The sequence below is a fragment of the Haliotis asinina genome, chromosome 13, assembly GCF_037392515.1.
Source record: "Haliotis asinina isolate JCU_RB_2024 chromosome 13, JCU_Hal_asi_v2, whole genome shotgun sequence".
Taxonomy (NCBI): Eukaryota; Metazoa; Mollusca; class Gastropoda; order Lepetellida; family Haliotidae; genus Haliotis; species Haliotis asinina.
In genome coordinates this window covers 46489880-46504788 of record NC_090292.1, presented here as the reverse complement: position 1 = coordinate 46504788, position 14909 = coordinate 46489880, and the positions used below count along the sequence as shown (strand labels likewise).

Sequence of the window (14909 nt, the reverse complement as noted above, 5' to 3'; positions counted from 1 at the left end):
TTGTCACAAATGTGTTTACTGCACAGGCTCAACTAATGTTTCAAGAACATACACAGGAACTTCTGGACACTGAACAGAACATAAGAACATTGTACAAGAACATGGGCAGGAACTTCTGAGCACTAAACAGAACGTAAGACCGTTGTACAAGAACATGGGCAGGAACTTCTGAGCACTGAACAGAACGTAAGACCGTTGTACAAGAACATGGGCAGGAACTTCTGAGCACTAAACAGAACATAAGAACATTGTACAAGAACATGGGCAGGAACTTCTGAGCACGGAACAGAACGTAAGACCGTTGTACAAGAACATGGGCAGGAACTTCTGAGCACTAAACAGAACGTAAGACCGTTGTACAAGAACATGGGCAGGAACTTCTGAGCACTGAACAGAAGGTAAGACCGTTGTACAAGAACATGGGCAGGAACTTCTGAGCACTGAACAGAACATAAGACCGTTGTACAAGATTTGGGTACATTACAGAAACTGTTGAACACTGTACATGAAATAAGAGCATTGTATATGACATAAGAGCATTGTATATGAAATAAGAACATTGCACAGGGATGTGTGACAGGAACTTCTGAATATTGAATACAACATAGGGACATAGAAGAACACATAGACGAATAGTGTACAGAAAAAATAAAAACTGTCCTGGAACAAGGAACCGGAATGTTTGAACACTTCAAAGGAACATAAGACAGGAATAGGAAGTTCAGAACTTGTTAAGATCAGAGTGACATTTTGTCTTCAATATCCAATCTGTTGAAATCTGTTGGTCATTCTGGCTGACTTGGTTCACAGGCAATCTTGTCATAATAGAGTAGATTGATGCTCACTGTGTTGATTAATGCTTTATCTGGCCCAAACTCCATTACTTACTCGTCATTGTCCCATAGCTTTAGTACAGTGTTAAAGTTAAACAATGAACATACACAAACTTGAGAACACATCTGAGGACAGAAGAATGCTGTACAGGAACATCAGGAAAGGAACGTCCAAACAGAATTGGTACAGTGGTCAGTAACATGAGACAGAAAAAGAAATTTGAATAAATTGAGTTGGACTTTACATCACATCGGTATTATTCCTGCAAAATAGTGACATGATCAAGTTTGCATTTATTACCGTTTTAAGGCCATGGTCCCAAAACATTTTGTTTCGAAAACATGGCAAAAACATACAAATTAAAGAAAGTAAATAAAAACAGATAATGTCAAGTGTGATGAACATGGACGTCAGATGAAACAGGAAGTTGGTTTGTTGTTGACCTTGCACTCAGTAATATTCCAGATACATGGCAGCAGTCAGTACATACATGAATCTGAACCAGAGAATCCTGGTATCAACATAATGAGCATTGATCTACATAATTAGGATATGATGACATATTGCATAGATTGGGAGTCTGAACACCCAATCACATTCATCAACTTATATATTCATGTGTTTAACTGGACACACTACCATATCAAAATCAGACGCAACGAAAGATTGCTTCAATTATCATACAAAGTAGAGATTACAAGAAAGCTTGACCTTCACCACAAAAAAAAACAACGTACCATTCTTTCTGACATGTGGAGTGTAGGGAGTTGAGGACACTCCTGGGGCATATGTTGGAGCGATCCATCTCGGGGGATGACAGCTTCCCATTGGCAGTGCAGTGGCAGGGGATGGGGTGGTACCATTCATACAGGGGGGCACAGGGATTCTCTCCATGGGGACAATCTCCTTCTGCAGTGATGGCGGCCACATGATTGTATGCATGAAAGATGTTATCCTAAATTTAGCTGTAATCTGAAACACAGAATGGCCATGAGGGAGGTCAATGTGTTGTCTCAGACAGGGTGATTGTCAGCTCTAATGATTGGGTGGTTTGTTCTTTAACACCACATTCAGCGATATTCCAGCTATATGGTGGCGGTCTGTAAATTATTAAGCCTGGACCAGAAAATCCAGTGATCAACAGCATGAGCATCGATCCATGCATCGGATATGGTGACAATACCGTTAGTTGCGTCTTACAACAAACATGAACTGCGGCTATTTTCACCATTGTGAGTGAGTGAGTTTGGTTTTATGCCGCTTTTTTTTTTCTTTTTATTCCAGCAGGGGACACACGGCAGGGGACACCAGAAAATGGGGCTCACATCACCATTGTGAGGGCGGTGTGATGGCTGAAGATCTGGGTTCCATTCCCCACATAGATACAATGTGAGTGAGTGAGTGAGTGAGTGAGTGATACAATGTGTTACGTACCGACATGTTGATGTTGGAGGCGTTCCTCAACATGTAGAAGTACAGGAACACATCCACAGTTCCTAGACTCTTCAGGTGGAATGACAATCCTGAAACACAATACTGACAATCACATCTTGAATTCCAATCATCTTTGCAGTTACGGTGAGAGAGTGAGTTAGTTTAGTTTTGAGCAGCACTCGGCAAAATTCCAGGTATATGCTGGCTGTCTGTAAATAAACGAGCCTGGACCAGGCAATCCAGTGATCAACAGCAGAAGCATTGACCTGCGCATTGGAAACAGATGACATGTGTCAACTAAGCAAGCAAGCCATCTATGGTATGTCACTTGAAATGACTTGACATTAAAATCAGCTATGGTATGTCACTTGAAAGGACTTGACATTAAAATCAGCTCTGGTGTATTACATGAAATGATTTGACATTAAAATCAGCTCTGGTAGTGGTATGTCATATAAAATGACTTGACATTAAAATCAGCTCTGGTATGTTACATGAAATGACTTGACATTAAACCCAGCCCTGGTATGTCACATGAAAAAAACTTCACATTAAACCAGCTCTGGTAGGTCACGTGAAAATGACTTGACTTTAAAATCAGCTATGGTATGTCACTTGAAAGGACTTGACATTAAAATCAGCTCTGGTGTATTACATGAAATGATTTGACATTAAAATCAGCTCTGGTAGTGGTATGTCATATAAAATGACTTGACATTAAAATCAGCTCTGGTATGTTACATGAAAGGACTTGACATTAAACCCAGCCCTGGTATGTCACATGAAAAAAACTTCACATTAAACCAGCTCTGGTAGGTCACGTGAAAATGACTTGACTTTAAACCAGCTCTTGTAGGTCATGTTGAAATGTCTTGACATTAATACAATGTGTTGTCTCACCAGGCATCTGGATCTGCGTGTTGTGGGAAATCCTCTTGTTGTAGCTCATGTTCCTGTTGGGCACCACCAGGTAGATGTCCATGGAGACAGGGTTGTCACAGTGATTCAGCCTCATCCCAAAGCAGTAGTCCACCTCGATGTTTGCAGAGTCCGGCATGAAGGACTACAACATACACAGACATGATTACAACAGACATAGGAACAGCCACCACAGATACTTAAGTGGATACAACACAGTGACACGATTACAACAGACATAGGAACAGTCACCACAGATACCTCAGTGGTTACAACACACACAGACAAGACTATAACAGACATAGGAACAGCCACCATAGATACTTCAGTGGGTACAACACATAGACACGATTACAACAGACATAGGAACAGGCGCCATAGATACTTCAGTGGGTACAACACATAGACACGATTACAACAGACATAGGAACAGCCACCACAGATACTTCAGTGGGTACGACACATAGACACGATTACAACAGACATAGGAACAGCCACCATAGATACTTCAGTGGGTACAACACATAGACATGATCACAACAGACATAGGAACAGCCACCATAGATACTTCAGTGGGTACAACACACACAGCCATGACTATAACAGACATAGAACAGCACCATAGATACTTCAGTGACAAACATGTCAACGTCTACTACAGACACATCGAAAAGAGTCATAGTGACTTTCAGTGTCGTGGTAACCTACAGTGTCATGGTAACCTACATCGTCCTCGTATCCTACAGTGTCGTGGTATCCTACAGTGTCAAATAAGCAAAAGTGTTATGGTAACTTACAGTGTACTTGTATGTCCCAGAACATCGCAGACTGGTGCAAGGGTGCGTGTCGTTGGCAAAACAAGACATCTGTTTCCCGGGTTCGTTAGACAGCTGCTGTGCCATCCTCTTCCACAGCTGACATGTAGGATGTTGTTCTCCCAGACAGCCAGTCACCAGCATCACCAGCACCACTGCAACATCAAACACTTGCTACACACTCAACAAACACCTTCAGGACATTAGAGTTCAGACTAGAAGTACACTAATGGTTGAAGTGTTTGGCCGTCACACCGAAGACCCGCATACGATTACCCACATGGGTATAATGATTGAAGAGACATTTTTGGTACCCCGCTATTATCACGTTTATATTGCTGAAAATGGCATAAAACTAAAACTCACTCACTCAATGCCCAAGTGAGTTAATATTTATTGTTAAGTTGGCAACATTTCAACCATATCATGACTAAAATCAAGTTATTATTTCATTAAATATCATGGTAAATTATAAAAACATGTCGGCAAAGAATTCAAAATAACCAATATCCAGCTGGGAAATAAAGCATTTCTATCCCTGCAAATATTCATAAACAAATGTGCATGTCATGAGTGAGTGAGTTTAGTTTTATGCTGCACTCAGCAATATTCCAGCTATATGGCGGCAGTCTGTAAATAATCAAGACTGGACCAGACAATACAGTGATCAACAACATGAGCATCGATCTGCGCAATTGGGAACCGATGACATGTGTCAACCAAGTCAGCGAGTTTGACCACTCGATCCCGTTAGTCGCCTCTTACGACAAAGACAGTCACCTTTTATGGCAAGCATGGGTTGCTGAAGCCTATTCTACCCTGGACCTTCATGTCCTCAATAATCGTGCATGTCATGAAGCTATGTGCATTGTAACATTCTAACCACTTTTATTGTTTATTGTTTGGAGTCTTTCTTTCATGCGTACATTTCACTGCACCACAGTATTAATTATAAAAACATTACTTAGGAAAAAAACTGGTGAGAGTACCCTTAAAATTAATATTTGCTTTAAGTTTTCATATATTTTAATTATAATCAATAATTGTTCAAAACAAGTCCTCCGATAATCGATGTTAGATGTGGTTTCTGATCTCAAACACTAACTCTCGGTCCCAAATCTTTTAAACTGGCTGATGCTCACTTAGGACAGTGGACCACAACCAGAGATAGCAGGTTTCTTCTCTGTGAAGATGGCGAGGAGGACTAGATCATCGTCTTTTCAACTGATGAGCAGCTGAGATGCCTGGCTGAAGGTGACACAATCTACATGGACGGTACATTTTCCTACTGTCCTCATCTCTGGAATCAACTCTACACCATACATGCCCGCATTGGATACACTTGTCTTTGCCCTTCACCCAAGGACATCTCTTGAAACGTGGCTAAAACTACTGAACTGTGATGGTGATTGTGACTGATATGTAAACAGTGCATGTAAAGTGAATAGTGCTATAATTATTGGATAAAATACTCCGTTACTGACTGACATACATGTAAATAGTAAATAGAGCTATACTTTTGTTAAATAATAAAGTTGGTACTTACATTTCTCAACAAGATATGTAATTAACATTTAAAGTTGGTGCTTACATTACCCATAAAGACGTAAAATCATCAAATCACCATATTTTACATTTGATCATTTGATATGTAAATAATAAAAGAGCAAAGTTTATTAAAACTTTCCTGGGACTTCCTAAGTTTTTTTTGTTGTGGTCTGTTCCATTTTACTGAAAGGTAAACAGGTAAATAATGCTTGATTAACCAACCATGACTAATCTGGTAATTACTCGTCTGACAGTCGGAAGATTTGGGAAGATACCACACTGCTTGTTGGCTATGGACAAACTTGGCAACATTCCAACTATACAAAAGCTATGAGAGTTATGTTACACTGTTGGCTACTGATAAACTCGGCAACATTCTAACTACACGACAGCTGTGAAACTGAGAGCTGATACACTGTTGGTTATTGTCACACTTGGCAACATTTAAACAATACGACATCTATGAGTGTTGATACAATATTGGTCACTGTCGCACTTGACAGTGACAGCGATGTGATTTTTATAAGTTGTTACGGGCAACGCTCCTGTAAACGACAGAGATGAGTCTTGTAACATTGCTTGTTAGTTGTTGTCACAAAAGGCTATGTTCCACATATGTTATAGTGTAATTCAGGTCAGCCATCACCCAAATGTTTCTAAAATCCCTAAACTATTCAACCAAGCCATATGAGACTTATTTGTTATTATTTAATCTGCATTCTTAATTTTTATCACTACCACAGTGTACAGTGTTTTGTCAGCTACCTTGTTCCTCTTTGTCACTTCCATTAATTACTCTGTATGACATTTATGGTCTTTATTGGTCAACCCCCCTGGCTGTGTCTGTCATCACATGAACTGCAGAAGGAAGTACTACTGTTTCTCTATCTGTCCATTGTTGTTAAAAACTATATATATGTGTGTGTGTGTGCTCACATCTATATAGTGTGGAGTCTGGTATTTTGACTGTCTGTGTAGGGACGGTTGCTCGCAGGAAAGGCCCTCAGAGACCCAGGGGTTGAGCTGGAATTCTGCTCACCTCATTCATGTATACTTGTTTGTCATGTCTTGTGAAATTCTGATTGGCTTAGGCTAGGATTTATCTGGAACATCTGTGAAATTGTGTAGTTATAACTTATACCTTTTGCAATAGTATTTTTCTAGTGTGACTACTTTTAAATGGAGATTTTCTCTAAGCTATTACTGACACATGATGAAATTAATATTCTATATATATTTTCCTAATATCTGAATGCTAATGTATTGCTTGTACTGGTTATAATTAATAATGAATTTTGGTAGAATTATTATTTCATATATGACAGCGATGAAGTTTGGCCCACTAGTCCATGGTTAGTAAAAATCTAATGGGGCAAGTAAATCTCCACCATCACGGGCCCAACTAGCTAGTGAATTTTCATGGGGTCATTTTGTAAATTCAGTGTTGGCTCAAGAGAGGGTTTTGGAGTGTTTTGACTCATCAAATTCAGAGAGGACCCCCTCTATTTTACATCTGCCCATCTGTTTAACACTGAAGGGGGTCCAGAAACATTATTTTCATCAATTTGGACCCACTCAAAATTTCACCCAAATTTAACACTGTAAATATATCACTTTCTCTGACTTAATAAGGTATAATACACTTTCAGCTCTTGCAAGATTATGGACTGACAAAACTGTTCATCATATTATACGATGATTGATTTTATCAGTCCATAATCTTGCAAGAGCTGAAGGTGTATTATAACGTAATGATGGAACCTGTGTCTACATTCAGGTTTTGGACTAGGAAGTTTCAGACATAGCTAGCACCACTGGGTAGCAAAATCTGAAAACTATTTCTCACACTGGCTACACTGGTGACTATTGCCACACGTGACAACAACATTGTTGTTGTCAGAGGCCAACATGGGTGACAGGAACCGTTAAAAATTGTACCGGATACAATGAACCCCACCATCACAATGAGCCCAATCAAGGAGCTGAAGTGGCACTTAACCTCCAGGAAGTAAACCTACACAGTAATGGTGACGTACTTCAGTACGAAAGCTAAGGTTCGGTCCATTTCGGTAAATGAGATAAGATCATAATATAGAAAATTTGTTATTCTAAATAATACTTGAACTTTCAAAGCATCAGGTACATTTCCTATGAAAACTGGCCTTTGAGGACACATATAATTATTTATGATTTTTTATCCAATCACATGTCCACACTGGGAAATTGAACATACCAATCACAATACAATTTTGTTTCTTAAATTATACTCTTCAAAAAAAGTAGGGGAACCTGATATTTCAATTTGGATAGGAAGTGTAAACGTTGACAAACGTTTCAAGTACAGACATCTTATGAACGCACCACCAGTTCCCTCTATTACCACCCCTAAACACAATGCATGATATGCACGTGCACAATGCAGTATCCCATACATGTGCATGGGGTCCCATTCTTGATTCTGACGATTTTTCAAAAAGGTCGAGAAATCACTTAGAACATTAATTTTCATACTCATCTGCATCACACATTTGTTAGTTTATTTATTAGTTAGTTATTTGTTTGTTTCCAGCCATTTGTTTTAAAATGAAAATCATACACATGCAAATTACATGCCATACACCAGTCATTTTTCAAAAGTGACTACATTCCAAATAGCTATGGTTGTGAGGAAGTCCAAATGGTGATGCACTCTCAAAACAATCAATATTATCATATCAACATTGATTGACTCCGATAAATCTCCTAAATACTTTCAATCGAAAATAAAAAAACCCTGTTTTTGAAGAGTACACATAACCAATTAAACCCTACATAGAGGTACTCTGAAAGAGGTAGGAGTTCTTGCATAGATTTTTTTAAAGTTTCAGACTTGTCAAAAAATCCAATTCACACTGCAAACAGACCTTCAAAATTCAGACCACTATCTTTGTTGACAGTGGCTGGTTTCATTGTAATGGTGTCATAGCTGACTGGCTATTGTGAGAATGTGGAGCCAGCAAAGGGCTGTATATGCATCCAGGGTATAGTGAAAACTTATCACAACATAGAAATTACTCTGGAGATTATTGAGGATGGGAAGAGGGGGAATCAATGAATACCTTTTACATCTCAGTGTTTCACTTTCAGTAACATGCCTAGTTTAAGTATATATACATACCGCAATCATCATCATAATCATCATCACAATCAGACCCATGAAGGTCCCTGGGTAGGATAGGCCTTCAGCAACCCATGCTTGCCATAAAAGGCGACTATGCTTGTAAGAGGCAACTAACGGGATCGGGTGGTCAGGCTCGCTGACTTGGTTGACACATGTCATCGGTTCCCAGTTGCGCAGATCGCTACTCATGTTGTTGATCACTGGATTGTCGGGTCCAGTCTCGATTATTTACAGACCGCCGTCATATAGCTGGAATATTGCTGAGTGCGGCGTAAAACTAAACTCACTCACTCACTCATCACAATCACATAGAGTCCAGTGTTGTGATAGCAGGATAGAGGGGGAATCAACGAATGAGTTTTAGACTTACAGACAGACAGACAGACATTTTTAATTCAGAAACAGGTCATCGACCCTGAATACAATCATGGTAATGTGTCACACATCAGCACATTTCACAGTATGTACGGTTTGTGTCTCTTGTTTACATGATGTAAGAATAAACATGCATTTCTTATCATATCCATATTTTCACTTTGTAGAAAAGATATAAAATACATAATTGTGGGGAAGTTACTAAAATATTTCTTAATATATTTATTCCTGATACTAGAGTATTCATCTTCAGTTAATAAAATACTGTTAGATTTACAAAATAGACAGTATCTTTCAATGTAGTTAATATCACTATCAGGATATCTGCCCCTTTCCACAGCTAGTTAAAAATTACAACAACTGAATCTAGCAAATCTTTCTTGATATCTCCAGGGTATACGTTCTGATAAGTCTCCACTATACCCTGGACACATCTATGACTCTGCCCAATAAGTTTATTACCTCCCTTTGCTGGCTCTGTCTTCTCACAGTAGCCAATCAGCTAGGCCCCTTTATAACCGAGCTTGCCAGTGTCAAAGGTAGCGGTTGCAACTGCGAAGGTTTGCTCAATCTGACAGGTCCGAAACTTTAAAACAACATATGCAAGATCTCCTTTACCCCTTCCAGAGAACCTTTGCATGGTTTCTGTTGCCAAGTTAGATAATTTTAAAAAACGAAAGCGAGTTGTGATTGGTTCGCTCAACTTCCCACCGTAAACACCTGATTGGATAAAAAGACAGCCAAGGGAGGTAATAAATTTATTGGGCAGAGCCGTAGATGCGTCCAGGGTATAGTGGAGACTTATCGGAACGTATACCCTGGAGATATCGAGGATGCTAGCAAATATAGTTTTTAAATACTGAGGAAGCTCATTACATAATAAGTATTTCTCTACCGTTAACAGATATTTAAAATGTTTATAACAAGTACGCTTACTCAGTTGTCTTGTAAAGATGATTGCCATGACTGGAGATAATCTTTGTTTAAGATTTGTTCACAGTATTTCAGTAACATGACCAAAAATACACACTGTAATCATCATCATCATCATCATCATCATCATCATCATCATCATCATCACCACCACCACCGTCATCATCATCGTCATCATCATCATCATCATCATCACCACCACCGTCATCATCATCATCATCGCCATCACCACCGCCATCATCATCATCACCACCACCCGTCATCATCACCATCATCATCATCATCATCATCATCATCATCATCACCACCACCACCGTCATCATCATCGCCATCATCATTATCGTATCATCATCATCATCATCATCATCATCATCACCATCATCACACTGAGTCCAGTAATGTCTAGTAATAGTGACAGAAGGTAAGAGGGGAATCAGAGAACCTGTCTTCCATGACAATAGCTCAGTAACATGACTAAAAATACACTGTTACCATGGTAGCAAGGGCTAGGAACATGTGGGGCATTGCACTTTCCTGTCAAACAATGGATCAGTCAATCATGAGTAGTTCCTGGGACACCACTGAATGACACAACACTGAATGACACACCACTGAATGACACAACACTGCATACAGTGATAAGTAGTGTTGGAAACTGGTTGAAATCTCACAACTGATGACTGATTCAGTACCAACGAGCAATCATCGACAAAAAAATTGGTTAGGGTACACATATGCACAGTGAACACTTACTATGATCTGCACTGAAACTGGCTAGTTTACAGCACAATAAGTCTGAGCACGACAGGAAAATTGTTAATCGGCCATTTCATCCCATTTCTCATGATGTGAAGATGTGTGATCGCTGGGGAACATTTTCACAGGAGCCACAGATTATAATGGAACTCACTAGTATTATCGCAGCCCGTAAAATACATTCATAGCTCTTGAAAATTTATTTCATTGAAATGTCATGTCTTATCACAGAAATATTAAAGTATTCATCTTTTCAGTAAATTCTCGAACATATTAAAACTAGTATGACCCCTACAGTGTTCACGAATGGTGTTTCAAAGTAACAGGACAATGGGTCCTGTAAGTTTCAGATATCTCTCTGACCCACTGAAAATTCACAGGACCCACTGAATAAAATTAAACACACATTTCAGATTTAACATTTCTCATAATTAGCATTGAAATTAACATTATATAATGACAAACATTTTAAACATAAATTTATAAACAGTGCACAAGTGTCACATGCCACAAATAACAAAGCTTCAGACAAAGTTATTGTGATGTATTCAGTCAAACACTGGCACCAGCAGGTTAGGGACTTCTGTCTGACCGTTGGCAAATCTGCCGGATTTAATGTCAGAGGGTCAGACACTATTCGTGAACACTGCCCCTACTGCCATTGCATCTACCACAAATCAAGCCATACATCATCAACTAAGGTCATTTGCATGGTTTTCCAACCTAAAAATACCACAGAAAATGAATATAATGATGAATTATGCAACTTCACACTACATACAGCAGAAAATTATGTGGTATACTTTGAGGCAACAAAACATTATTGTGTTTCATTATTGCTACCTTGTATCAAAATAAATAGAATTTTCAGGTTGTTTTTGTTAAAAACCTGATGATATTACTAAGATTTGAATGCAATCCCTAAATAATTAATAATAAAACTATTTAGATTTGTAAGTTGTCATATGACCATCGCTTGTACCGTGCACCGTATTGAGAAAAAAGCAATAGCATGATAATTGAGAGTTGCTTCAATTTCCAGATCAAACGAGACATTTGGGATTTCTGCGATCACACTGAATGAGTTGTGAACATGTGCCACAATGTTTGCAACAGAAATGAAGATTAAACATAAGTCAGCTGAAAATATATATAAAATGCCAAATGCCGGCAGTCATTTACAATCCTGATAGTGACAATAGTTATATGGACTCTGTCTAAAACTAAACCTAAGCTCACACTCCTAACAGCAGGTATACTTGCAACATGGATGTGGGTTAAAAAAAGACGTTCAGCAAATCACGTTTAAAAGATGTTCAGCAAATCGTGATGGATCAGTGTATTAGATACATCTGAATGGAACTGAGTAGTCAGTTTGTGGAGTTGGTTCACGATTCATATTATCCCAGTGCTCATGATATTGATCTTTGAATTGTATGTTCCAGACTTGATTATCATTTAAGAACACAATATTCCTATACTGAAATATTGCTTAAATATAGCTTAAAACTAACCTAACCTAACCCTTACATAACCCTGAGAACCTACAATTACGTAAAACTACAAAAAGAGTATTATGGCATGTTTTTAAAGTTTGAGGTACTGTATTCTCAAGGAAGACCTTGATTTAAAGTATTTTTTAAAACGCATTTTACAAAACATAAATATACAGACATTCTGAAAACAAACCTGGGTGTAAAATTCCTTTCCACATAATGCTGATTCAAGTCTCTCTGCAGCGGCCACAATGAGATAAGCAACGGTGTGATAAGACGAATGGTTGTTCGTTATCTGCGCACTTATGTAACAGGCCTGTGATCACTGTAAATCTCGTTTTTCCAAAAATACCTCCCTTCCCTCTCACATGGGATTCTATCGGATCATCTGATACTCAAGTAACAATAGCAGACTTTGTTTCGGGATCTGATTGATGCGTGTGAAACTTTTAACATTTTACGCATTCATAAACTGATAAAGTTAATAACATCCGTCATCACTTCCTGTATTGTATCAGGCGAACACACCGTCCTTACCAAGTTAAAAACTGAAAATTTCGGTCCAACACAAAACCGGTCTGGTAACCATTGCGACAATTTTACATATTTACAGACAATAGATCTCAGAGTTTGTCCTACCTGACTGCAGAAGTCTTTTTGTTGACATTCTTATTTCCTGAATCGCCATTTTCCTTTGTTTACATGGCCCGCAGAAAACGGTGGACTTCAATCTGATCAAAACAAAATATATATGCAAACCAGTTTATGATTCTGCAATTTATCGTAACTTTTATATTTGGTAATCTATGTAAGGTACATTTTTAGTAATTGATAGATGTGTGATATATGTTCGATGGTCGAGATCTGAGGAGTTACGTCCCTTGAGGTTTGCTGCGGCTACATGTTTTCGCGGGAAATTTGATCTTTCTTGTCAAATTTATGACACAGTGTAAGCAGTGAGTGAGTTTTGTATTACGCCGCACCCAATGACATTCCAGCTAAATGGGCTGTAAGTAATCAAGTCTGGGCTAGAATTCAGTTTTCCGGGCGCAGCACCCTTTGAGATCCTTAGGTTTAGGGTTAGGCACCCTTTACTAACCTTAGGGTTAGAGTTTGGGGTTAGGGTTAGGCACCCTTTACGATCAATAGGTTTGGGGTTAGGGTTGGGCTCATTTTACGATCCTTACGGTTAGGGTTAGGCACCCTTTACGATCCTTATGCTTTAGGGTTAGGGTTAGGGCGCTATAATTAATCTGAAAAAGTGCACCCGGTAAAGTGCAGTACTCCCCAAGTCTGGACCAGACAGTCCAGTGATCAACAGTATGAGCATCGATCTGCGCAATCTGTAACCGATTGTGACAGGATGAAATATTTGTAAATATTCTGCGTTTTTATTCTTTAGTTTTAACTGAATTAGATATTCAGTTTAGCATATTTTTAAACACTATATACTTCACTCTCCAGTTTCTCTAACCCCTTTCTCTCAGCTTACAATTACCCTGAGCACTGCCACACAATAGCCAACCCAAGCGCGCCACTTAGCGTCCCTTTGTCATAAACTTTGTCAGCTTACTAGCTGTCCCCTGTTTAAAGTTTGTTGTCTATTAGCAGTTGAGTTTTAACATTTCTACTGGTCACAAAGCACATTTGGATGATTTGATTTGGACATTTAGTTTATTGGAGCTGTCGGGATCATTTCCAGAGGTTAGTCTCTTTCAATACTTTTTATGGTTGTACATATTCATGTCATGCGTACAGTGTATATATGCTTTGATAATTTGGCTGCTTTGTCATATTGTAGGTATTGAGTAGTTTGTGATAATTAGTTGTTTTGCAGATTGCAATAAACCATGAGTTTAATTATTTACAAATGGTAAATAATTCGGTAAGTGATATACATGTACGATGTGTAAATGCGTGATGAGTGAATGTGTACGTTATGTGTAAATGTACGAATGTTTAATGTGTAAATGAACGAATGCATGTAAGAATGAAGCAGGGTTTTACCAATAAATATATTATAAGTGTTTCCCATTGATCAACAATTCCTAAACGTACTTGTTTGCATTGTTGTTGCTGCCATTCGATTAGTCTGCACAGTGTGTATATATGTTTCATTTATTTGTGCAGATGTAGCTGTATTGCTCGTGCAGCTGTAGTGTCTTTCAGTCAGCAGACCCAGGTCCACATACTTGGTGGGTTCAGTGTATTTAACGCATTATGTAATGATTACTTGATATATTCAATGTACGATATTAGTTTGTTTCTCCATGTGATATGATGTGTGCATAGATATTTGTGTTCTATGTATGAATTAAAGTATACTAGTATATGGAATCTGCTATCAATTAAGTATTGAGGCAATGTGTATGAAATGGCTCAGCAATGATGATATTCTGTAAATGGTTATATATATACACAGATTGTATTAATGACTGATATTATCTATCAGCATATACTTACGTTGTACTTAAAGGATGTTTTATTTGTTTCAGGGTTTTTTCTACATGAGTATAAATAAAGGCCATATTGCGAACACCACCGTGTCTGTTCATATATTGAGACAGTTCCGGTTTCACGATGATATGTGTCAACCAAGTCAGCGAGCCTGACCACTCGATCCCTTTAGTCGCCTCTAGC

The 14909-nt window shown here is 38.5% G+C and overlaps 1 protein-coding gene across 3 annotated transcripts in view; it reads right to left on the bottom strand.

Annotated features, from left to right (window-relative positions):
- LOC137259921 (uncharacterized) overlaps positions 1-12967 on the bottom strand; it is a 41584-nt gene extending 28617 nt beyond the window's left edge. For 2 of the 3 annotated variants that reach the window (XR_010954718.1, XM_067797565.1), the window contains exons 1-5: positions 12909-12967; positions 3984-4156; positions 3169-3331; positions 2269-2357; positions 1572-1806 (exon numbers count right to left, since the gene is read on the bottom strand). Coding sequence is in view for 2 of the 3 variants with exons in the window: in XM_067797565.1 (XP_067653666.1) it covers positions 1572-1806; positions 2269-2357; positions 3169-3331; positions 3984-4156; positions 12909-12957 (709 nt within the window). In the remaining variant the exon portion in view is untranslated. Of the gene's footprint in view, positions 1-1571; positions 1807-2268; positions 2358-3168; positions 3332-3983; positions 4157-12462; positions 12496-12908 lie in introns of those variants that run through there. The other variant, XM_067797566.1, reaches the window with a different exon arrangement.
- Between the last annotated feature and the right edge of the window lie 1942 nt (positions 12968-14909).